Raw genomic sequence first — 25,699 nt, 5'->3', positions numbered from 1 at the left:
GCTCTGGGCTGGTGAAGTCAGTGTCTGTATGACAGTCAGAATCCAGTTTAATCTGACACTGGATGTCCGACAAGGTGAGCTGGAGGGCTGGGCACCCATCTGGGCCTGTTGTCAACAAGTGGCATGTGACTGGGAGACAAGAGCAGTATACAGAGTTATGTAGACAGAAACATAGTTCAGTGTATAGAAATCAGTCCTGGTGTTGACAGGCAGCACAATAATGTTGTGTCTCTGGCGCAAAGGGAGGATTGTTCCTAGACCGTTTCTGGAGGAGAACAGGACATATGTCAGCATAGTGCAATCATCCTGGACACATGCAGAGGCCCCTCACTAGTGGAAAACTGCAGGCCAACATCTAACAGCACGGGCAAGGTACTGGAAAAGTAGGTCAATCAGCAACCAAAAGCATTTTGAAGGGAGGGTTAGAGGGGGAGGAACATGTTTCATCCCACCGGCCCGGACACAGTACTGATACTGGTCCTTTAGTGGTTGTGGAGGGTATTAAAATGACTCTAGATCAAGGGGGGGGGGGTTCAGCAGCTGTTGTTCTGTGGTCTGAGTGCTGCTTTCGACACAGTATATCTGACAACGCTGCTGGCCTGGTTACAATATTCAGGAGTAACCAACCTGGCACTGAAATGGTTATCTTGGTTTTTAGAGGATAAGAGTGTTCAGGTCTATGACAAGCCGTTTTACTTAGTCCTTTTCCTGTACGTGCTCTCTGAGCCTCTCATTACTTAACCTGTACGTCCGACCCTTGGACGAGTGGACTTTCCATAACATCATAAGCACATGGTATTCATACTGTAATTTCACTCACTCCAGAAAGCTGTTCTACAGCAGACCAGCTAGAACCACGGCTAAAAAAGGGTAGCAGGCTGGAAGGCAGCCTGTGCCTGAAATGTAACAGATAAAACCAAAGTGATGGTGGTCAGCAATGACTAACTGCTGGTCCATACTTTGCTTACCAGATTCGCTACACAGCCATCCTTCGCCAAAAGCTATGGTAAAAAACTTGGGCATCTGCCTGGACAATAAACTTCGGTATGGAAATTAGTGCCCAGCTACAATGCCATTCTGAAAACGCTAAGTAAGATCTTAGATTTTTGTAACCTTCTTCCTATGGCCCAGGCCTTAGCTCCTTCATGCCTGGACTATGGTAATGCTCTTTATTTAGGATACCGCACTATGTCTTAAGCAGACTGCAGATGGTACAAGATGCAGCAGCCCGTCTGCTATTAAAGATACTGAAGCATCACCCAGTATTGGGTTCATTAGCCTCCTTGCATTGGCTACCCACCCACCTGAGGATCCAATTTAAAGCTCCCTGTATGTCTCATTGCGTTTATCACAAATGGGCCCTGTGCAGTTGCATCACTTGATGCAATCTTATATGCGCCCCAGAACCTGGAGTTCCTCACCTTTACATCAGGCAGGGACCCCAATGGTTTAGAAAGTGAAGTGGTGGATGTTCTTTTCCTTACCTTGTTTCCAAATTACAGAAGGCTCTGCCTGTCAGGTTACAGAAAATGGAAGGTGGATTAAGTTTTAGGAAACAGCTTAAAACTTGCCTGTTTGTCTAATCTGGTCGAGTCTGGGTCCTGAACTAGGTCCAGTGCTGGGAGGCCTGTCCTGGGTAGCCACATGCTTTACAAGTTTCATGGAATAGAATGGAATGGAATCGCATCGATGTGGCTTCCAAACACCGATTGTAGGAAGTTGGCTCTGTATGTGCTATTTCAAAGTAAGGAATAGCATGCACAGAGTCCAAGGGTTCCCCTTAGAGGTAAAATAGTGGTAAAAATAGATAATACTAATGCTCTATTTTGTGGTAGTGTGGTCGAGCAGTAGGCTTATCCAAGGAGTAGTGTTAAGCATTTGTTGTACATACACATAGACAATAAATGAGGTACACACACTCAGAGACAAATCCAGCCAATAGGTTTTTATATAGAAAAATATCTTTTCTTAGTTTATTTTAAGAACCACAGGTTCAAATTCTACATGTAATAGCTCATTCGAAAGGTATTGCAGGTAAGTACTTTAGGAACTTCAAATCATAAAAATTGCATGTATACTTTTCAAGTTATTCACAAATAGCTGTTTTAAAAGTGGACACTTAGTGCAATTTTCACAGTTCCTAGGGGAGGTAAGTATTTGTTAGGTTAACCAGGTAAGTAAGACACTTACAGGGTTCAGTTCTTGGTCCAAGGTAGCCCACCGTTGGGGGTTCAGAGCAACCCCAAAGTCACCACACCAGCAGCTCAGGGCCGGTCAGGTGCAGAGTTCAAAGTGGTGCCCAAAACACATAGGCTAGAATGGAGAGAAGGGGGTGCCCCGGTTCCGGTCTGCTTGCAGGTAAGTACCCGCGTCTTCGGAGGGCAGACCAGGGGGGTTTTGTAGGGCACCGGGGGGGGGACACAAGCCCACAGAGAAATTTCACCCTCAGCAGCGCGGGGGCGGCCGGGTGCAGTGTAGAAACAAGCGTCGGGTTTGTAATGGAAGTCAATGGGAGATCTAGGGATCTCTTCAGCGCTGCAGGCAGGCAAGGGGGGGGTTCCTCGGGGAAACCTCCACTTGGTCAAGGGAGAGGGACTCCTGGGGGTCACTCCTCCAGTGAAAGTCCGGTCCTTCGGGTCCTGGGGGCTGCGGTTGCAGGGTCTCTCCCAGGTGTCGGGACTTAGGATTCAAAGAGTCGCGGTCAGGGGAAGCCTCGGGATTCCTTCTGCAGGCGGCGCTGTGGGGGCTCAGGGGGGACAGGTTTTTGTACTCACAGTCTTAGAGTAGTCCTGGGGTCCCTCCTGAGGTGTTGGATCGCCACCAGCCGAGTCGGGGTCGCCGGGTGCAGTGTTGCAAGTCTCACGCCTTTTGCGGGGAGCTTGCAGGGTTCTTTAAAGCTGCTGGAAACAAAGTTGCAGCTTTTCTTTGGAGCAGGTCCGCTGTCCTCGGGAGTTTCTTGTCTTTTCGAAGCAGGGGCAGTCCTCAGAGGATGTCGAGGTCGCTGGTCCCTTTGGAAGGCGTCGCTGGAGCAGGATCTTTGGAAGGCAGGAGACAGGCCGGTGAGTTTCTGGAGCCAAGGCAGTTGTCGTCTTCTGGTCTTCCTCTGCAGGGGTTTTTCAGCTAGGCAGTCCTTCTTCTTGTAGTTGCAGGAATCTAATTTTCTAGGGTTCAGGGTAGCCCTTAAATACTAAATTTAAGGGCGTGTTTAGGTCTGGGGGGTTAGTAGCCAATGGCCACTAGCCCTGAGGGTGGGTACACCCTCTTTGTGCCTCCTCCCAAGGGGAGGGGGTCACAATCCTAACCCTATTGGGGGAATCCTCCATCTGCAAGATGGAGGATTTCTAAAAGTCAGAGTCACCTCAGCTCAGGACACCTTAGGGGCTGTCCTGACTGGCCAGTGACTCCTCCTTGTTGCTTGCTTTGTTCCCTCCAGCCTTGCCGCCAAAAGTGGGGGCCGTGGCCGGAGGGGGCGGGCAACTCCACTAAGCTGGAGTGCCCTGCTGGGCTGTGACAAAGGGGTGAGCCTTTGAGGCTCACCGCCAGGTGTCACAGCTCCTGCCTGGGGGAGGTGTTAGCATCTCCACCCAGTGCAGGCTTTGTTACTGGCCTCAGAGTGACAAAGGCACTCTCCCCATGGGGCCAGCAACATGTCTCTGGTGTGGCAGGCTGCTGGAACTAGTCAGCCTACACAGACAGTCGGTTAAGTTTCAGGGGGCACCTCTAAGGTGCCCTCTGTGGTGTATTTTACAATAAAATGTACACTGGCATCAGTGTGCATTTATTGTGCTGAGAAGTTTGATACCAAACTTCCCAGTTTTCAGTGTAGCCATTATGGTGCTGTGGAGTTCGTGTAAAACAGACTCCCAGACCATATACTCTTATGGCTACCCTGCACTTACAATGTCTAAGGTTTTGCTTAGACACTGTAGGGGCACAGTGCTCATGCACTGGTACCCTCACCTATGGTATAGTGCACCCTGCCTTAGGGCTGTAAGGCCTGCTAGAGGGGTGTCTTACCTATACTGCATAGGCAGTGAGAGGCTGGCATGGCACCCTGAGGGGAGTGCCATGTCGACTTACTCATTTTGTTCTCACTAGCACACACAGGCTTGTAAGCAGTGTGTCTGTGCTGAGTGAGGGGTCTCTAGGGTGGCATAAGACATGCTGCAGCCCTTAGAGACCTTTCTTGGCATCAGGGCCCTTGGTACTAGAAGTACCAGTTACAAGGGACTTATCTGAATGCCAGGGTGTGCCAATTGTGGATACAATGGTACATTTTAGGTGAAGGAACACTGGTGCTGGGGCCTGGTTAGCAGGGTCCCAGCACACTTCTCAGTCAAGTCAGCATCAGTATCAGGCAAAAAGTGGGGGGTAACTGCAACAGGGAGCCATTTCTTTACACAAGCCCCCCCCAGCCCACAGGCCAGGAGACTCAGCCCAAGCTGGGAGAGTCTTCCTAGTCTGTCAGGCGAGGAAGAGTAGGAGAAATAGGCTGGTTAGTTGCAGGGCCTACTCTGCCTTACATCCTTCTGTTCAGGTCATTCCCTTGGGGGAACTGACCTACTTCCACAGTGATAGGACCTAGTCTGAATTGCCTCTTGTCTGCCTCTTCAATGTCTCCACCCATTCTTTCTATTTTGGTCTTAGAGGTATCCACCTCTGCTAACCTTATCTTGGCCAGGGTTACCCCTAGCTTACCCAGAGAGGTTACCCAGAGCTGGAGTAACCCCACCATGACCAATAGGGTCAGGGGGCCTAACTTGCTATTTGGCATGGGGTCAGACCACCATGCTAAGGATAGTGCAGCCATAAAGGCTAACACCCAGCAGAGGCCACTGACAGCTGTCAGTGCCCAGAACCACACCTTTAGCTCTTCACCTAAAAGGGAAGGGGCTAAGTTACAGGCCTCTTTGGGTTCAGGTTGCCTGTCTGCTGTATTAGAGTGGGGGGTTACCACATCTTGTAGTAAACACCCTTCTTCCACTCTTTCTTCTGTTAGCTGAGGAGCCACCCACTCAGGTTTAACAGTTGCCTGACTAGCCAGGACTTCTTGTGGGTCAGGTTGGACTTTATCAGGGCCATTTTTGGAGTTCTCCCCTACTGGAGCAGAACCTCCTTGGCTTGCTGTAACCTTGGCTAAAGGTTGTCCACCCTTCCTACTCTGTTTTCTTTTCTTCTTCTTCTGGGGCCTGCTTGCATTTACTGCAGAGGCAGGACTTCCAGAATCCTTGGGAGAGGACTGGCACTGGACCAGTTCCTCTCTTGGGCTCTGACTAACCTCTGGGTAGTCATTTCCAAGGAGACAATCAAGGGGGAGGTCTGTACTGACTACTACCCTTCTCCAGCTAAGAGTGCCACCCACTTCTATGGGTACTAAAGCCACAGGCCTCTTAGTGACCCTGTCTAGGCTAACTCTTACCCTGGCAGTCTCACCTGGGATGTACTGGTTTGAGAGCACCAGCCTGTCATGCACAATAGTGTGACTGGCACAAGTGTCTCTCAGGGCAGTGGTTGGGATTCCATTCACCAGTAGGTGGTGGAAGTGTCTACTTCCCTCTGGAATCTCCAACTCACCTGTTGGGCCCTGTTTCCAGTTGAGGGCTATGAAGACCTCCTCATCTGAGGAGTCATCTCCCATGGCTACACTGGTTACCCCTGGAATTTTGTTCTGGGGTTTGTTTTTGGGACAAGAAGTGTCCTTGGTGTGGTGCCCAGACTGTTTACAGTTGTGGCACCATGCCTTAGTGGCATCCCAGTTCTTACCCTGGTACCCACCTTTGTTTTGGGTTGTGTCTTGGGGCCCACCCACCTGTTCTGGTTTTTGGGGGCCTACAGAGGACTCTTTTTCTTTGTTTCTAGTGTCACCCACTTTCTCCTGGGGAGTTTTTGTAACCCCTTTCTTTTGGTCACCCCCAGTGGAAGTTTTGGTTACCCTAGTCTTGACCCAGTGGTCTGCCTTCTTTCCCAATTCTTGGGGAGAAATTGGACCTAGGTCTACCAGATACTGATGCAACTTTTCATTGAAGCAGTTACTTAAAATGTGTTCTTTCATAAACAAATTATAAAGCCCAACATAGTCACACACTTCATTTCCAGTTAACCAACCATCTAGTGTTTTTACTGAGTAGTCTACAAAATCAACCCAGGTCTGGCTCGAGGATTTTTGAGCCCCCCTGAACCTAATTCTATACTCCTCAGTGGAGAATCCAAAGCCCTCAATCAGGGTACCTGTAAGGAAATGCCTCCTTGGCATGGTTGCCCCCTGACTTTTTGCCTTTGCTGATGCTATGTTTACAATTGAAAGTGTGCTGAGGCCTGCTAACCAGGCCCCAGCACCAGTGTTCTTTCCCTAACCTGTACTTTTGTATCCACAATTGGCAGACCCTGGCATCCAGATAAGTCCCTTGTAACTGGTACTTCTAGTACCAAGGGCCCTGATGCCAAGGAAGGTCTCTAAGGGCTGCAGCATGTCTTATGCCACCCTGGAGACCTCTCACTCAGCACAGACACACTGCTTGCCAGCTTGTGTGTGCTAGTGAGGACAAAACGAGTAAGTCGACATGGCACTCCCCTCAGGGTGCCATGCCAGCCTCTCACTGCCTATGCCGTATAGGTAAGACACCCCTCTAGCAGGCCCTACAGCCCTAAGGCAGGGTGCACTATACCATAGGTGAGGGTACCAGTGCATGAGCATGGTACCCCTACAGTGTCTAAATAAAACCTTAGACATTGTAAGTGCAGGGTAGCCATAAGAGTATATGGTCTGGGAGTCTGTCAAACACGAACTCCACAGCACCATAATGGCTACACTGAAAACTGGGAAGTTTGGTATCAAACTTCTCAGCACAATAAATGCACACTGATGCCAGTGTACATTTTATTGTAAAATACACCACAGAGGGCACCTTAGAGGTGCCCCCTGAAACTTAACCGACTATCTGTGTAGGCTGACTAGTTTTAGCAGCCTGCCACAAACCGAGACATGTTGCTGGCCCCATGGGGAGAGTGCCTTTGTCACTCTGAGGCCAGTAACAAAGCCTGCACTGGGTGGAGATGCTAACACCTCTCCCAGGCAGGAATTGTCACACCTGGCGGTGAGCCTCAAAGGCTCCCCTCCTTTGTGCCAACCCAGCAGGACACTCCAGCTAGTGGAGTTGCCCGCCCCCTCCGGCCAGGCCCCACTTTTTGGCGGCAAGGCCGGAGAAAATAATGAGAATAACAAGGAGGAGTCACTGGCCAGTCAGGACAGCCCCTAAGGTGTCCTGAGCTGAGGTGACTCTAACTTTTAGAAATCCTCCATCTTGCAGATGGAGGATTCCCCCAATAGGGTTAGGATTGTGACCCCCTCCCCTTGGGAGGAGGCACAAAGAGGGTGTACCCACCCTCAGGGCTAGTAGCCATTGGCTACTAACCCCCCAGACCTAAACACGCCCTTAAATTTAGTATTTAAGGGCTACCCTGAACCCTAGAAAATTAGATTCCTGCAACTACAAGAAGAAGGACTGCCTAGCTGAAAACCCCTGCAGAGGAAGACCAGAAGACGACAACTGCCTTGGCTCCAGAAACTCACCGGCCTGTCTCCTGCCTTCCAAAGATCCTGCTCCAGCGACGCCTTCCAAAGGGACCAGCGACCTCGACATCCTCTGAGGACTGCCCCTGCTTCGAAAAGACAAGAAACCCGAGGACAGCGGACCTGCTCCAAGAAAAGCTGCAACTTTGTTTCCAGCAGCTTTAAAGAACCCTGCAAGCTCCCCGCAAGAAGCGTGAGACTTGCAACACTGCACCCGGCGACCCCGACTCGGCTGGTGGAGATCCGACGCCTCAGGAGGGACCCCAGGACTACTCTGATACTGTGAGTACCAAAACCTGTCCCCCCTGAGCCCCCACAGCGCCGCCTGCAGAGGGAATCCCGAGGCTTCCCCTGACCGCGACTCTTTGAACCTAAAGTCCCGACGCCTGGGAGAGACCCTGCACCCGCAGCCCCCAGGACCTGAAGGACCGGACTTTCACTGGAGAAGTGACCCCCAGGAGTCCCTCTCCCTTGCCCAAGTGGAGGTTTCCCCGAGGAATCCCCCCCTTGCCTGCCTGCAGCGCTGAAGAGATCCCGAGATCTCTGATAGACTAACATTGCGAACCCGACGCCTGTTCCTACACTGCACCCGGCCGCCCCCGCGCTGCTGAGGGTGAAATTTCTGTGTGGACTTGTGTCCCCCCCGGTGCCCTACAAAACCCCCCCTGGTCTGCCCTCCGAAGACGCGGGTACTTACCTGCAAGCAGACCGGAACCGGGGCACCCCCTTCTCTCCATTCTAGCCTATGTGTTTTGGGCACCACTTTGAACTCTGCACCTGACCGGCCCTGAGCTGCTGGTGTGGTGACTTTGGGGTTGCTCTGAACCCCCAACGGTGGGCTACCTTGGACCAAGAACTGAACCCTGTAAGTGTCTTACTTACCTGGTAAAACTAACAAAAACTTACCTCCCCCAGGAACTGTGGAAATTGCACTAAGTGTCCACTTTTAAAACAGCTATTTGTCAATAACTTGTAAAGTATACATGCAATTTTTATGATTTGAAGTTCCTAAAGTACTTACCTGCAATACCTTACGAATGAGACATTACATGTAGAATTTGAACCTGTGGTTCTTAAAATAAACTAAGAAAAGATATTTTTCTATACAAAAACCTATTGGCTGGATTTGTCTCTGAGTGTGTGTACCTCATTTATTGTCTATGTGTATGTACAACAAATGCTTAACACTACTCCTTGGATAAGCCTACTGCTCGACCACACTACCACAAAATAGAGCATTAGTATTATCTATTTTTACCACTATTTTACCTCTAAGGGGAACCCTTGGACTCTGTGCATGCTATTCCTTACTTTGAAATAGCACATACAGAGCCAACTTCCTACATTGGTGGATCAGCGGTGGGGTACAAGACTTTGCATTTGCTGGACTACTCAGCCAATACCTGATCACACGACAAATTCCAAAATTGTCATTAGAAATTGATTTTTGCAATTTGAAAAGTTTTCTAAATTCTTAAAAGACCTGCTAGGGCCTTGTGTTAGATCCTGTTTAGCATTTCTTTTAGAGTTTAAAAGTTTGTAAAAGTTTGAATTAGATTCTAGAACCAGTTGTAGATTCTTAAAAAGTATTCCAACTTTTAGAAGCAAAATGTCTAGCACAGATGTGACTGTGGTGGAACTCGACACCACACCTTACCTCCATCTTAAGATGAGGGAGCTAAGGTCACTCTGTAAAATAAAGAAAATAACAATGGGCCCCAAACCTACCAAAATACAGCTCCAGGAGCTTTTGGCAGAGTTTGAAAAGGCCAACCCCTCTGAGGGTGGCAACTCAGAGGAAGAGGATAGTGACTTGGAGGACAATTCCCCCCTACCAGTCCTATCTAGGGAGAACAGGGTCCCTCAAACCCTGACTCCAAAAATAATAGTCAGAGATGCTGGTTCCCTCACAGGAGAGACCAACACCTCTGAAATCACTGAGGATAGCCCCAGTGAAGAGGACATCCAGTTAGCCAGGATGGCCAAAAGATTGGCTTTGGAAAGACAGATCCTAGCCATAGAGAGGGAAAGACAAGAGATGGGCCTAGGACCCATCAATGGTGGCAGCAACATAAATAGGGTCAGAGATTCTCCTGACATGTTGAAAATCCCTAAAGGGATTGTAACTAAATATGAAGATGGTGATGACATCACCAAATGGTTCACAGCTTTTGAGAGGGCTTGTGTAACCAGAAAAGTGAACAGATCTCACTGGGGTGCTCTCCTTTGGGAAATGTTCACAGGAAAGTGTAGGGATAGACTCCTCACACTCTCTGGACAAGATGCAGAATCTTATGACCTCATGAAGGGTACCCTGATTGAGGGCTTTGGATTCTCCACTGAGGAGTATAGGATTAGATTCAGGGGGGCTCAAAAATCCTCGAGCCAGACCTGGGTTGACTTTGTAGACTACTCAGTGAAAACACTAGATGGTTGGATTCAAGGCAGTGGTGTAAGTAATTATGATGGGCTGTACAATTTATTTGTGAAAGAACACCTGTTAAGTAATTGTTTCAATGATAAACTGCATCAGCATCTGGTAGACCTAGGACCAATTTCTCCCCAAGAATTGGGAAAGAAGGCGGACCATTGGGTCAAGACAAGGGTGTCCAAGACTTCAACAGGGGGTGACCAAAAGAAAGGGGTCACAAAGACTCCCCAGGGGAAGGGTGATGAGACAACCAAAACTAAAAATAGTAAAGAGTCTTCTACAGGCCCCCAAAAACCTGCACAGGAGGGTGGGCCCAGAGCCTCTTCACAAAACAATGGGTACAAGGGTAAAAACTTTGATCCCAAAAAGGCCTGGTGTCATAGCTGTAAACAGCATGGACACCAAACTGGAGACAAGGCCTGTCCCAAGAAAGGTTCCACTCCAAACTCCCATCCAGGTAACACTGGTATGGCTAGTCTCCAAGTGGGATCAACAGTGTGCCCAGAGCAAATCAGGGTCCACACTGAAGCTACTCTAGTTTCTGAGGGTGGGGTGGATTTAGCCACACTAGCTGTCTGGCCGCCTAACATGCAAAAATACAGACAGCAACTCTTAATTAATGGGACTAGAATAGAGGGCCTGAGGGATACAGGTGCCAGTGTCACCATGGTGACAGAGAAACTGGTTTCCCCTGGCCAATACCTGACTGGAAAAACTTACACAGTCACCAACGCTGACAATCAGAGAAAAGTACATCCCATGGCAATGGTTACTTTAGAATGGGGAGGGGTCAATGGCCTGAAACAGGTGGTGGTCTCCTCAAATATCCCAGTGGACTGTCTGCTTGGAAATGACCTGGAGTCCTCAGCATGGGCTGAGGTAGAACTAAAAACCCATGCAGCAATGCTGGGTATCCCTGAACTGGTGTGTGTGAAAACAAGAGCACAGTGCAAGGCACAGGGTGAACAAGTAGAGCTGGAGTCTGGAAGAATGGCCCAGCCTACCAAGAGAACAGGAAAGTCAGTTGGGAAACCAACTGCAACACAGCAAAAGAAAGGGAACCTCTCTTCTCAGGAAGAAGTTCTGCCCTCTGAGGGAACTGAGCCTTTGGAGCTTGAACCTTATCAGTTTGAGCTCTTAGGCCCAGGGGGACCCTCAAGGGAGGAGCTGTGTAAGGGACAAGAAACCTGTCCCTCTCTTGAAGGCCTTAGGCAGCAAGCTGCTGAAGAGTCCAAAGGCAAGAAAAATGGAACGCATAGGGTCTATTGGGAAGATGGACTCCTGTACACTGAGGCCAGAGACCCCAAACCTGGTGCCACTAGGAGAGTGGTAGTGCCTCAGCTGTTCAGAGAGTTCATCCTAACATTGGCCCATGACATTCCCCTTGCTGGACATTTGGGACAAACCAAGACGTGGGAGAGGTTAGTCAACCACTTCTACTGGCCCAATATGTCCAACATGGTTAAGGAGTTTTGCCTCTCCTGCCCCACCTGTCAAGCCAGTGGTAAGACAGGTGGGCATCCAAAGGCCCCCCTCATTCCACTTCCAGTGGTGGGGGTTCCCTTTGAAAGAGTGGGTGTGGACATAGTTGGTCCACTGGAACCTCCCACAGCCTCAGGAAATATGTATATCCTGGTAGTAGTGGATCATGCTACCAGGTATCCTGAAGCTATTCCCCTTAGGTCGACTACTGCCCCTGCAGTAGCCAAGGCCCTCATTGGTATCTTTACCAGAGTGGGTTTCCCTAAGGAGGTGGTGTCTGACAGAGGTACCAACTTCATGTCAGCATACCTAAAGCACATGTGGAATGAGTGTGGAGTGACTTATAAATTCACTACACCATACCATCCACAAACTAATGGCTTGGTTGAGAGATTCAACAAGACATTAAAAGGCATGATCATGGGGCTCCCAGAAAAGCTCAAAAGGAGATGGGATGTCCTCTTGCCATGTCTGCTTTTCGCTTACAGAGAGGTGCCACAGAAGGGAGTAGGATTCTCACCCTTTGAACTTCTGTTTGGTCATCCTGTAAGGGGACCACTTGCTCTTGTTAAAGAAGGCTGGGAGAGACCTCTCCATGAGCCTAAACAGGACATAGTGGACTATGTACTTGGCCTTCGCTCTAGAATGGCAGAGTACATGGAAAAGGCAACCAAAAACCTTGAGGCCAGCCAACAGCTCCAGAAGTTTTGGTATGACCAAAAGGCTGCACTGGTTGAGTTCCAACCAGGGCAGAAAGTCTGGGTTCTGGAGCCTGTGGCTCCCAGGGCACTCCAGGACAAATGGAGTGGCCCTTACCCAGTACTAGAAAGGAAGAGTCAGGTCACCTACTTGGTGGACCTGGGCACAAGCAGGAGCCCCAAGAGGGTGATCCATGTAAACCGCCTTAAGCTCTTCCACGACAGGGCTGATGTCAATCTGTTGATGGTAACAGATGAGGATCAGGAGGCAGAGAGTGAACCCCTCCCTGATCTTCTGTCATCAGACCCAAAAGATGGTACAGTAGATGGAGTGATCTACTCAGACACCCTCTCTGGCCAACAGCAAGCTGATTGTAGGAGAGTCCTACAACAGTTTCCTGAACTCTTCTCCTTAACCCCTGGTCAGACACACCTGTGTACCCATGATGTGGACACAGGAGACAGCATGCCTGTCAAGAACAAAATCTTTAGACAGTCTGACCATGTTAAGGAAAGCATCAAGGTGGAAGTCCACAAGATGCTGGAATTGGGAGTAATTGAGCGCTCTGACAGCCCCTGGGCTAGCCCAGTGGTCTTAGTCCCCAAACCTCACACCAAAGATGGAAAGAAAGAGATGAGGTTTTGTGTGGACTACAGAGGGCTCAATTCTGTCACCAAGACAGATGCTCATCCAATTCCAAGAGCTGATGAGCTCATTGATAAATTAGGTGCTGCCAAATTTCTAAGTACCTTTGACTTGACAGCAGGGTACTGGCAAATAAAAATGGCACCTGGAGCGAAAGAAAAGACAGCATTCTCCACACCTGATGGGCATTATCAGTTTACTGTTATGCCCTTTGGTTTAAAGAATGCCCCTGCCACCTTCCAAAGGTTGGTGAATCAAGTCCTTGCTGGCTTGGAGTCCTTTAGCACAGCTTATCTTGATGATATTGCTGTCTTTAGCTCCACCTGGCAGGATCACCTGGTCCACCTGAGGAAGGTTTTGAAGGCTCTGCAATCTGCAGGCCTCTCTATCAAGGCATCCAAATGCCAGATAGGGCAGGGAACTGTGGTTTACTTGGGACACCTTGTAGGTGGAGGCCAAGTTCAGCCACTCCAACCCAAGATCCAGACTATTCTGGACTGGGTAGCTCCAAAAACCCAGACTCAAGTCAGGGCATTCCTTGGCTTGACTGGGTATTACAGGAGGTTTGTGAAGGGATATGGATCCATTGTGACAGCCCTCACTGAACTCACCTCCAAGAAAATGCCCAAGAAAGTAAACTGGACTGTGGAATGCCAACAGGCCTTTGACACCCTGAAACAGGCAATGTGCTCAGCACCAGTTCTAAAAGCTCCAGATTATTCTAAGCAGTTCATTGTGCAGACTGATGCCTCTGAACATGGGATAGGGGCAGTTTTGTCCCAAACAAATGATGATGGCCTTGACCAGCCTGTTGCTTTCATTAGCAGGAGGTTACTCCCCAGGGAGCAGCGTTGGAGTGCCATTGAGAGGGAGGCCTTTGCTGTGGTTTGGTCCCTGAAGAAGCTGAGACCATACCTCTTTGGGACTCACTTCCTAGTTCAAACTGACCACAGACCTCTCAAATGGCTGATGCAAATGAAAGGTGAAAATCCTAAACTGTTGAGGTGGTCCATCTCCCTACAGGGAATGGACTTTATAGTGGAACACAGACCTGGGACTGCCCATGCCAATGCAGATGGCCTTTCCAGGTTCTTCCACTTAGAAAATGAAGACTCTCTTGGGAAAGGTTAGTCTCATCCTCTTTCGTTTGGGGGGGGGTTGTGTAAGGAAATGCCTCCTTGGCATGGTTGCCCCCTGACTTTTTGCCTTTGCTGATGCTATGTTTACAATTGAAAGTGTGCTGAGGCCTGCTAACCAGGCCCCAGCACCAGTGTTCTTTCCCTAACCTGTACTTTTGTATCCACAATTGGCAGACCCTGGCATCCAGATAAGTCCCTTGTAACTGGTACTTCTAGTACCAAGGGCCCTGATGCCAAGGAAGGTCTCTAAGGGCTGCAGCATGTCTTATGCCACCCTGGAGACCTCTCACTCAGCACAGACACACTGCTTGCCAGCTTGTGTGTGCTAGTGAGGACAAAACGAGTAAGTCGACATGGCACTCCCCTCAGGGTGCCATGCCAGCCTCTCACTGCCTATGCCGTATAGGTAAGACACCCCTCTAGCAGGCCCTACAGCCCTAAGGCAGGGTGCACTATACCATAGGTGAGGGTACCAGTGCATGAGCATGGTACCCCTACAGTGTCTAAATAAAACCTTAGACATTGTAAGTGCAGGGTAGCCATAAGAGTATATGGTCTGGGAGTCTGTCAAACACGAACTCCACAGCACCATAATGGCTACACTGAAAACTGGGAAGTTTGGTATCAAACTTCTCAGCACAATAAATGCACACTGATGCCAGTGTACATTTTATTGTAAAATACACCACAGAGGGCACCTTAGAGGTGCCCCCTGAAACTTAACCGACTATCTGTGTAGGCTGACTAGTTTTAGCAGCCTGCCACAAACCGAGACATGTTGCTGGCCCCATGGGGAGAGTGCCTTTGTCACTCTGAGGCCAGTAACAAAGCCTGCACTGGGTGGAGATGCTAACACCTCTCCCAGGCAGGAATTGTCACACCTGGCGGTGAGCCTCAAAGGCTCCCCTCCTTTGTGCCAACCCAGCAGGACACTCCAGCTAGTGGAGTTGCCCGCCCCCTCCGGCCAGGCCCCACTTTTTGGCGGCAAGGCCGGAGAAAATAATGAGAATAACAAGGAGGAGTCACTGGCCAGTCAGGACAGCCCCTAAGGTGTCCTGAGCTGAGGTGACTCTAACTTTTAGAAATCCTCCATCTTGCAGATGGAGGATTCCCCCAATAGGGTTAGGATTGTGACCCCCTCCCCTTGGGAGGAGGCACAAAGAGGGTGTACCCACCCTCAGGGCTAGTAGCCATTGGCTACTAACCCCCCAGACCTAAACACGCCCTTAAATTTAGTATTTAAGGGCTACCCTGAACCCTAGAAAATTAGATTCCTGCAACTACAAGAAGAAGGACTGCCTAGCTGAAAACCCCTGCAGAGGAAGACCAGAAGACGACAACTGCCTTGGCTCCAGAAACTCACCGGCCTGTCTCCTGCCTTCCAAAGATCCTGCTCCAGCGACGCCTTCCAAAGGGACCAGCGACCTCGACATCCTCTGAGGACTGCCCCTGCTTCGAAAAGACAAGAAACCCGAGGACAGCGGACCTGCTCCAAGAAAAGCTGCAACTTTGTTTCCAGCAGCTTTAAAGAACCCTGCAAGCTCCCCGCAAGAAGCGTGAGACTTGCAACACTGCACCCGGCGACCCCGACTCGGCTGGTGGAGATCCGACGCCTCAGGAGGGACCCCAGGACTACTCTGATACTGTGAGTACCAAAACCTGTCCCCCCTGAGCCCCCACAGCGCCGCCGGCAGAGGGAATCCCGAGGCTTCCCCTGACCGCGACTCTTTGAACCTAAAGTCCCGACGCCTGGGAGAGACCCTGCACCCGCAGCCCCCAGGACCTGAAGGACCGGACTTTCACTGGAGAAGTGACCCCCAGGAGTCCCTCTCCCTTGCCCAAGTGGAGGTTTCCCCGAGGAATCCCCCCCTTGCCTGCCTGCAGCGCTGAAGAGATCCCGAGATCTCTCATAGACTAACATTGCGAACCCGACGCCTGTTCCTACACTGCACCCGGCCGCCCCCGCGCTGCTGAGGGTGAAATTTCTGTGTGGACTTGTGTCCCCCCCGGTGCCCTACAAAACCCCCCCTGGTCTGCCCTCCGAAGACGCGGGTACTTACCTGCAAGCAGACCGGAACCGGGGCACCCCCTTCTCTCCATTCTAGCCTATGTGTTTTGGGCACCACTTTGAACTCTGCACCTGACCGGCCCTGAGCTGCTGGTGTGGTGACTTTGGGGTTGCTCTGAACCCCCAACGGTGGGCTACCTTGGACCAAGAACTGAACCCTGTAAGTGTCTTACTTACCTGGTAAAACTAACAAAAACTTACCTCCCCCAGGAACTGTGGAAATTGCACTAAGTGTCCACTTTTAAAACAGCTATTTGTCAATAACTTGTAAAGTATACATGCAATTTTTATGATTTGAAGTTCCTAAAGTACTTACCTGCAATACCTTACGAATGAGACATTACATGTAGAATTTGAACCTGTGGTTCTTAAAATAAACTAAGAAAAGATATTTTTCTATACAAAAACCTATTGGCTGGATTTGTCTCTGAGTGTGTGTACCTCATTTATTGTCTATGTGTATGTACAACAAATGCTTAACACTACTCCTTGGATAAGCCTACTGCTCGACCACACTACCACAAAATAGAGCATTAGTATTATCTATTTTTACCACTATTTTACCTCTAAGGGGAACCCTTGGACTCTGTGCATGCTATTCCTTACTTTGAAATAGCACATACAGAGCCAACTTCCTACAGTACCCTTCATGAGGTCATAAGATTCTGCATCTTTTCCAGAGAGTGTGAGGAGTCTATCCCTACACTTTCCAGTGAACATTTCCCAAAAGGAGAGCACCCCAGTGAGATCTGTTCACTTTTCTGGTTACACAAGCCCTCTCAAAAGCTGTGAACCATTTGGTGATGTCATCACCATCTTCATATTTTGTTACAATCCCTTTGGGGATTTTTAGGATGTCAGGAGAATCTCTGACCCTATTTAAGTTGCTGCCACCATTGATGGGACCTAGGCCCATCTCTTTTCTTTCCCTTTCTATGGCTAGGAGCTGCTTTTCCAAAGCCAATCTTTTGGCCATCCTGGCTAACTGGATGTCCTCTTCACTGGGGTTATCCTCAGTGATTTCAGAGGTGTTGGTCTCTCCTGTGAGGGAACCAGCATCTCTGACTATTATTTTTGGAGTCAGGGTTTGAGGGACCCTGTTCTCCCTAGATAGGACTGGTAGGGGGGAATTGTCCTCCAAGTCACTATCCTCTTCCTCTGAGTTGCCACCCTCAGAGGGGTTGGCCTTTTCAAACTCTGCCAAAAGCTCCTGGAGCTGTATTTTGGTAGGTTTGGGGCCCATTGTTATTTTCTTTATTTTACAGAGTGACCTTAGCTCCCTCATCTTAAGATGGAGGTAAGGTGTGGTGTCGAGTTCCACCACAGTCACATCTGTGCTAGACATTTTGCTTCTAAAAGTTGGAATACTTTTTAAGAATCTACAACTGGTTCTAGAATCTAATTCAAACTTTTACAAACTTTTAAACTCTAAAAGAAATGCTAAACAGGATCTAACACAAGGCCCTAGCAGGTCTTTTAAGAATTTAGAAAACTTTTCAAATTGCAAAAATCAATTTCTAATGACAATTTTGGAATTTGTCGTGTGATCAGGTATTGGCTGAGTAGTCCAGCAAATGCAAAGTCTTGTACCCCACCGCTGATCCACCAATGTAGGAAGTTGGCTCTGTATGTGCTATTTCAAAGTAAGGAATAGCATGCACAGAGTCCAAGGGTTCCCCTTAGAGGTAAAATAGTGGTAAAAATAGATAATACTAATGCTCTATTTTGTGGTAGTGTGGTCGAGCAGTAGGCTTATCCAAGGAGTAGTGTTAAGCATTTGTTGTACATACACAATAAATGAGGTACACACACTCAGAGACAAATCCAGCCAATAGGTTTTTATATAGAAAAATATCTTTTCTTAGTTTATTTTAAGAACCACAGGTTCAAATTCTACATGTAATAGCTCATTCGAAAGGTATTGCAGGTAAGTACTTTAGGAACTTCAAATCATAAAAATTGCATGTATACTTTTCAAGTTATTCACAAATAGCTGTTTTAAAAGTGGACACTTAGTGCAATTTTCACAGTTCCTAGGGGAGGTAAGTATTTGTTAGGTTAACCAGGTAAGTAAGACACTTACAGGGTTCAGTTCTTGGTCCAAGGTAGCCCACCGTTGGGGGTTCAGAGCAACCCCAAAGTCACCACACCAGCAGCTCAGGGCCGGTCAGGTGCAGAGTTCAAAGTGGTGCCCAAAACACATAGGCTAGAATGGAGAGAAGGGGGTGCCCCGGTTCCGGTCTGCTTGCAGGTAAGTACCCGCGTCTTCGGAGGGCAGACCAGGGGGGTTTTGTAGGGCACCGGGGGGGGACACAAGCCCACAGAGAAATTTCACCCTCAGCAGCGCGGGGGCGGCCGGGTGCAGTGTAGAAACAAGCGTCGGGTTTGTAATGGAAGTCAATGGGAGATCTAGGGATCTCTTCAGCGCTGCAGGCAGGCAAGGGGGGGGTTCCTCGGGGAAACCTCCACTTGGTCAAGGGAGAGGGACTCCTGGGGGTCACTCCTCCAGTGAAAGTCCGGTCCTTCGGGTCCTGGGGGCTGCGGTTGCAGGGTCTCTCCCAGGTGTCGGGACTTAGGATTCAAAGAGTCGCGGTCAGGGGAAGCCTCGGGATTCCCTCTGCAGGCGGCGCTGTGGGGGCTCAGGGGGGACAGGTTTTTGTACTCACAGTCTTAGAGTAGTCCTGGGGTCCCTCCTGAGGTGTTGGATCGCCACCAGCCGAGTCGGGGTCGCCGGGTGCAGTGTTGCAAGTCTCACGCCTTTTGCGGGGAGCTTGCAGGGTTCTTTAAAGCTGCTGGAAACAAAGTTGCAGCTTTTCTTTGGAGCAGGTCCGCTGTCCTCGGGAGTTTCTTGTCTTTTCGAAGCAGGGGCAGTCCTCAGAGGATGTCGAGGTCGCTGGTCCCTTTGGAAGGCGTCGCTGGAGCAGGATCTTTGGAAGGCAGGAGACAGGCCGGTGAGTTTCTGGAGCCAAGGCAGTTGTCGTCTTCTGGTCTTCCTCTGCAGGGGTTTTTCAGCTAGGCAGTCCTTCTTCTTGTAGTTGCAGGAATCTAATTTTCTAGGGTTCAGGGTAGCCCTTAAATACTAAATTTAAGGGCGTGTTTAGGTCTGGGGGGTTAGTAGCCAATGGCCACTAGCCCTGAGGGTGGGTACACCCTCTTTGTGCCTCCTCCCAAGGGGAGGGGGTCACAATCCTAACCCTATTGGGGGAATCCTCCATCTGCAAGATGGAGGATTTCTAAAAGTCAGAGTCACCTCAGCTCAGGACACCTTAGGGGCTGTCCTGACTGGCCAGTGACTCCTCCTTGTTGCTTGCTTTGTTCCCTCCAGCCTTGCCGCCAAAAGTGGGGGCCGTGGCCGGAGGGGGCGGGCAACTCCACTAAGCTGGAGTGCCCTGCTGGGCTGTGACAAAGGGGTGAGCCTTTGAGGCTCACCGCCAGGTGTCACAGCTCCTGCCTGGGGGAGGTGTTAGCATCTCCACCCAGTGCAGGCTTTGTTACTGGCCTCAGAGTGACAAAGGCACTCTCCCCATGGGGCCAGCAACATGTCTCTGGTGTGGCAGGCTGCTGGAACTAGTCAGCCTACACAGACAGTCGGTTAAGTTTCAGGGGGCACCTCTAAGGTGCCCTCTGTGGTGTATTTTACAATAAAATGTACACTGGCATCAGTGTGCATTTATTGTGCTGAGAAGTTTGATACCAAACTTCCCAGTTTTCAGTGTAGCCATTATGGTGCTGTGGAGTTCGTGTAAAACAGACTCCCAGACCATATACTCTTATGGCTACCCTGCACTTACAATGTCTAAGGTTTTGCTTAGACACTGTAGGGGCACAGTGCTCATGCACTGGTACCCTCACCTATGGTATAGTGCACCCTGCCTTAGGGCTGTAAGGCCTGCTAGAGGGGTGTCTTACCTATACTGCATAGGCAGTGAGAGGCTGGCATGGCACCCTGAGGGGAGTGCCATGTCGACTTACTCATTTTGTTCTCACTAGCACACACAGGCTTGTAAGCAGTGTGTCTGTGCTGAGTGAGGGGTCTCTAGGGTGGCATAAGACATGCTGCAGCCCTTAGAGACCTTTCTTGGCATCAGGGCCCTTGGTACTAGAAGTACCAGTTACAAGGGACTTATCTGAATGCCAGGGTGTGCCAATTGTGGATACAATGGTACATTTTAGGTGAAGGAACACTGGTGCTGGGGCCTGGTTAGCAGGGTCCCAGCACACTTCTCAGTCAAGTCAGCATCAGTATCAGGCAAAAAGTGGGGGGTAACTGCAACAGGGAGCCATTTCTTTACACCGATACTCAGAGTACAAGCACAACAAGGCAGATGACCTCAGGCAGGGGCGATCCGAATTTCAAGAACTAAGCAACACCAAGTGATGGTGAAGGGTTTTATTGTCTAGAGGGGGAAACGCCAAACATATATGATGCACCTCCTGGTGCCAAAGCAAGACCCATTGGTGCACATTTTTCCCCACTGACAAAGACGGACTCCTCTGTGGAATTCACTCCCACTGACCTGAGATGTATGGACAGTGAGCCTCACTACAGCAAATTACTTAAGGCATGACTCTTTTCCCATTAATTTTACCTGTACCTGGTCCCTGCGTTGGCGCAGTCAGCTTTTCACCATAGTGCTGGGCTACCTTAGGGTAGGCATGTGATTTTATAAATGCATAAAATAAAATAATTCCTCTGTAGCACAAGCTAATGCAACATGATCCTGGTGGACTCCACAATATGCCTCTCGGTTCACCTTCACTTCCAGATCGCTGCAGGCAACAGACTGCTGACCCGGAACAAGGGCAGGATAATGCACCATGATTCAGTGTGTCCCTTAAACCTCTCCACCCATATCCTAAAGTCTTAGAATTTGACCTGATGTGCTTTCTCGACAAGTTCATGGGAGGACTGGCCAATCCCTGAGCAAGGTCAACTACAGACAAAGCAGAAAGTGGCAGACATCTTTGACACAATGCTCACAAAATGGAGTACATCCTACCCTGAGCTACAGGAACTGTTGCCATACTGTCACAGTGGCAAAAAGGGAACCTCTGCGGGTCACTATAAATGCATCTTTGGTAATCTCCAGATCCAGGAGACGGCAAGGATCAGACACCCTCTTCACTAAGTTGGTCATGAAAAACCTTTAGAATAACTGCCTGCGTGTTCTTCTAAACTCTTTTGCCCCCTCGCCCATTACCCAACTGGCGGCTGAAGAATAGGCAGGGACTCCTTAGGCCATTTCAGGACTCATCGGACGTATTTCCAGGAGTTGGTCAACTTGGTAAGGAAATCTATTAGAAACCAATTACACAGTTGATAAACAGTTCAACACTACAAACTTATACAGTTGCCTGAAACACTGAGATGGATCGAATAACCCTGGGCAATACTGGATGTGGACCCATTCCACTGGCTTTCAACCAGAAAGTCCACAGGAACAAATAGGGTTGGTTGTTTTGTCTGAACTTTCCACTAAGAATAGTTTGAATCCCACATTTCGTCCACACGCAACAGAATGCTTTCTATTGCAACGCTGTGGTTTCTTGTATAATCAATTTGTGCTTTTGTACACTGCTCGCACGCAGTGGAAACTTCTTCTGCAAGATGCTCAGATAACCAAGGAGTGATGTTAGCAGTAAATAAAAATGCAAAAATAAATTAAAAATGAATAAATATCCAATGCATTTCTAGAAGATGTAAAATATGTAACTAAAGACACCCCTCCTGGCGGCCATTATGGCAGCCATGACGGTCAGGGAAATGAAGGTCTTCTCAGGAGAGAAGCGGTAAACTACATTCTAAACTGATAACATCACACACAAGACTCATCCAACCTGTATGATAAACGGGGCATCGGACTGCACCTGAAACAGAACATATTCTCTGCCAGTACTTTTCAAGGTACCTAGTTCCAAAGAGGAGCATCCCGCAACCCTCAAACGCTGGATGTGAAAAGGTCCTCAGTTCTTATATGGAAAAAAATACATCTTTCCAAGGTGCAGATCTGCTGCTTGTAGCCTTTGGATGGTCAAGAATAAGAGGGTGGAGGATATATATCAGGGGTCTCCAACCTTTTCTGTAGCGAGAGCTACTTCTGATCAATGAAAATCATGGTGAGCTGCCGAAGGTTAAACAACTTGTGCATTGCTACCAGGCACCCCCACGCCAAACTTCCTTGACCTTAGGCCTAATGTCCATAGAGCCAGACACTATGGTTTGAACAAAATACTTTGACTAGGGGCACTGACAAGGCTGCCACGCGTGTCAGTGAGAACGTGGTCTTTGGGGACATATGAGCATGTGTGCAGATGAATGGGATAGACGTGTATGGGTAACTGAGAGACTGCTTTGTATGTACCTTTGGCACAGGGCACACCTTTCACCATATGTGGCACCGTTACACATATAACACAAACATACAACCTTGTTTTTACACGGGAGAAATGAAAAGTGCAAAACTGGTCATAATATTAAACATTTTCTGCACTTTAAATTTCTCCCATTTAAAAAATGATTGTGTTTTTTTTAGTTATAAATATTGCACAGTGTTCTAGCATTCTCGGTTGTGTTTGCTTTGACCTGTTACAAAAGTTCAGGAAGTGGGGTGTTCGAGGAGTGTGTCAAGGCAGGCAGGTATTGGTGTAAACAGGATCAATCAACTCTAGAAAAACACGGTGTGTTAAGGCTGCTGCTTAACGACAAAACAGGTTACACATTTTATTTTTATTGAAGGATTCCCAGATTTACAGGGGACAGCATTCAAATAGCATCTGAATCCATTAACAATCCATTGCAGGAGAAACAGAATTCTTGTTTCACAACTCCTACAAGGTACAAAACATTTAAATGAAGAGAAAACCTCCCACCAGGATAGTAAAAACGTTATTTTACAAGTCTGACATTTATCACATGAATATATCTGAAGCACAAACGGCGTAAGTTAGATTTCTTACCTTAACAAACATGACCACACATTTGCCAAGAATTTTGCTAATAGGCACTTTGTTGTAGTAGTCGCTCTTAAACACTTCCTTCTCTAAAAATTTCCGAGTGGCAAGGTGGAACGTTTCCTTTGGACGATAAAACCAGCAGCCATACAGCCATTTTTCGCCTGAACAACACACGAAGAATAACAGGATAAGTAGCCCTGCTCAGGGATAAAGGACATTGCCACAGCACCAACATCTCATACTCTACAATCCACAACACTGCTCTCAAACTTGGAGGACAGACTCTCCCTTTGTACTGCATGCACGGCTTTACGAACAGGATTATGCTTCAGATGTGCACAGATAAACTGATCAGTCTGACACACACATCTAAATATGTGATGTAGCAGCAAACAGAGGCTGAACCTTGGAACCTCGGGCCGTTGCATCTTCAAATCCACAGGCTTCGGAAAATGTTAATAAACTGTAACAATGGTTTCGAGGTTAGACTCTTCTAGATTCAAACCCTCTGCATGATTCAGGCAGGCCGGCGTTTCACACCCAGGCACTTTACATGTGCTAATGCACGGATACCACATAGCAAGATTCCCTGGGCTGAAGACCTCACAGCCAGGAGGGCAATGACATCATCAGCATGAGACGAAGGGCGGTCCCACTGATTAATTCAGACCTGGGTGCATTAGGTCTAAGCTTTGAGGTGCCCTAGAAAGTAACTGCCAATGAGCAAAGCCTCACACCTTCCTTTCCTAACGCGTCAGAGAATGGGGTGGGATCAACATGTCTAATAGAAACCAACCAATCCCATGATGAGTTAGGAAAGGTCCCTCCCTCACCAGCTGTCACATGACAAGGTTAGCCAAAGAGAGGAGGTGGCAGGATCTGCTACCATGGGCTTCCCAAAAGTCTCTGGCACCGGTCCAGGGATGTCATACCAATCTCTTGCCACTCACTAATGCTGATTTGTTGGCAGAGCCATTATCTCCACCGCAGACCGTCATGTAAGTGGTTTACATGAATGTTTGAGTATTTCTGTGTATGTAAAATTGGATGTTTGAGCATTTGAATGTATACTTTGGAATGGGAGGGTGTGGGTATGAGCATGCGTGTGCTTGTGGGTGGCAAGAAGTGAGTAAGTGTGCATGTATGCTTGTGAATGGGTGGGTGTGTGTGCTTGTGAGTGGGTGAGTGTGAGCATGTGTGTGCTTGTGGATAAGCAGAAGTGAGTGTGCGTGTATACTTGAGGATGGGTGTGTGAGTATGAATGTGTTGTTGAAACCCCTCAACACCCCACAAATTTAACAATTAATTAGCTACTACTACTCAATAATATTAGCATAGCATTCCATACACAATAATCAGCTACTTTAGGCAAAACCATGAATATGGTGAGAAAAAGAAACCTACAATGAACAACGGCCTTTTCTCTTGATAGAATGACTCTGGCATTCTGAAAATACATTTTTGGAACTAAAAGTCAAACTTGGCTACCATTTCTCACAAGAGTGGACATACAACCAATTGCTGCAATGTCTGCAACAGGTCCCCTTGCCTCATGAACTTCCCTCCTCCCTGAAACAATCTTACTTAATTAAGTGTGGGCATTATTAGACTACAGCAGGGGTCTCCAATCTTTCCTGTGGCGAGAGCTACTGCTGATCAGTGAAAATCACCGTGAGCTGCCGAAGGTTACACAACTTGTGCATTATTACCAGACACCCCCACGCCAAACTTCCTTGACTTTAGGCCTAATGTCCACTGTAGGAGGCTGGACTGGCTTGTAGTGAGTACCAAGGGGTACTTGCACCTTGCACCAGGCCTAGTTATCCCTTATTAGTGTATAGGGTGTCTAGCAGCTTAGGCTGATAGATAATGGTAGCTTAGCAGAGCAGCTTAGGCTGAACTAGGAGACATGTGAAGCTCCTACAGTACCACTAGTGTCACTTGCACAATATCATAAGAAAACACAATACACAGTTATACTAAAAATAAAGGTACTTTATTTTTATGACAATATGCCAAAGTATCTTAGAGTGTACCCTCAGTGAGAGGATAGGAAATATACACAAGATATATGTACACAATACCAAAAATATGCAGTATAGTCTTAGAAAACAGTGCAAACAATGTATAGTTACAATAGGATGCAATGGGGACACATAGGGATAGGGGCAACACAAACCATATACTCCAAAAGTGGAATGCGAACCACGAATGGACCCCAAACCTATGTGACCTTGTAGAGGGTCGCTGGGACTATTAGAAAATAGTGAGAGTTAGAAAAATAACCCTCCCCAAGACCCTGAAAAGTGAGTGCAAAGTGCACTAAAGTTCCCCCAAGGACAAAGAAGTCGTGATAGAGGAATAATGCAGGAAAGACACAAACCAACAATGCAACAACGATGGATTTCCAATCTAGGGTACCTGTGGAACAAGGGGACCAAGTCCAAAAGTCACAAGCAAGTCGGAGATGGGCATATGCCCAGGAAATGCCAGCTGTGGGTGCAAAGAAGCTTCTACTGGACAGAAGAAGCTGAGGTTTCTGCAGGAACGAAAAGGGCTAGAGACTTCCCCTTTGGAGGACGGATCCCTCTCGCCGTGGAGAGTCGTGCAGAAGTGTTTTCTCGCCGAAAGAACGCCAACAAGCCTTGCTAGCTGCAAATTGTGCGGTAAGCGTTTTTGGATGCTGCTGTGGCCCAGGAAGGACCAGGATG

At 48.5% G+C, this 25,699-nt stretch overlaps 1 protein-coding gene across 14 annotated transcripts in view; it reads right to left on the bottom strand.

The window, feature by feature from the left end:
• PBRM1 (polybromo 1) overlaps nt 1-25,699 on the bottom strand; it is a 338,709-nt gene that overhangs the window by 144,185 nt on the left and 168,825 nt on the right. For all 14 annotated transcript variants that reach the window (XM_069206081.1, XM_069206082.1, XM_069206071.1 and 11 more), the window contains exon 19: nt 22,992-23,149. In XM_069206081.1, the coding sequence (XP_069062182.1) occupies nt 22,992-23,149 (158 nt within the window). The remainder of the gene's footprint in view (nt 1-22,991; nt 23,150-25,699) is intronic.

This window comes from Pleurodeles waltl, chromosome 9 (assembly GCF_031143425.1).
Source record: "Pleurodeles waltl isolate 20211129_DDA chromosome 9, aPleWal1.hap1.20221129, whole genome shotgun sequence".
In the NCBI taxonomy this organism is placed as follows: Eukaryota; Metazoa; Chordata; class Amphibia; order Caudata; family Salamandridae; genus Pleurodeles; species Pleurodeles waltl.
The sequence above is the reverse complement of the archived record's forward strand: the minus strand, read 5'-3'. Positions and strand labels throughout refer to the sequence as shown.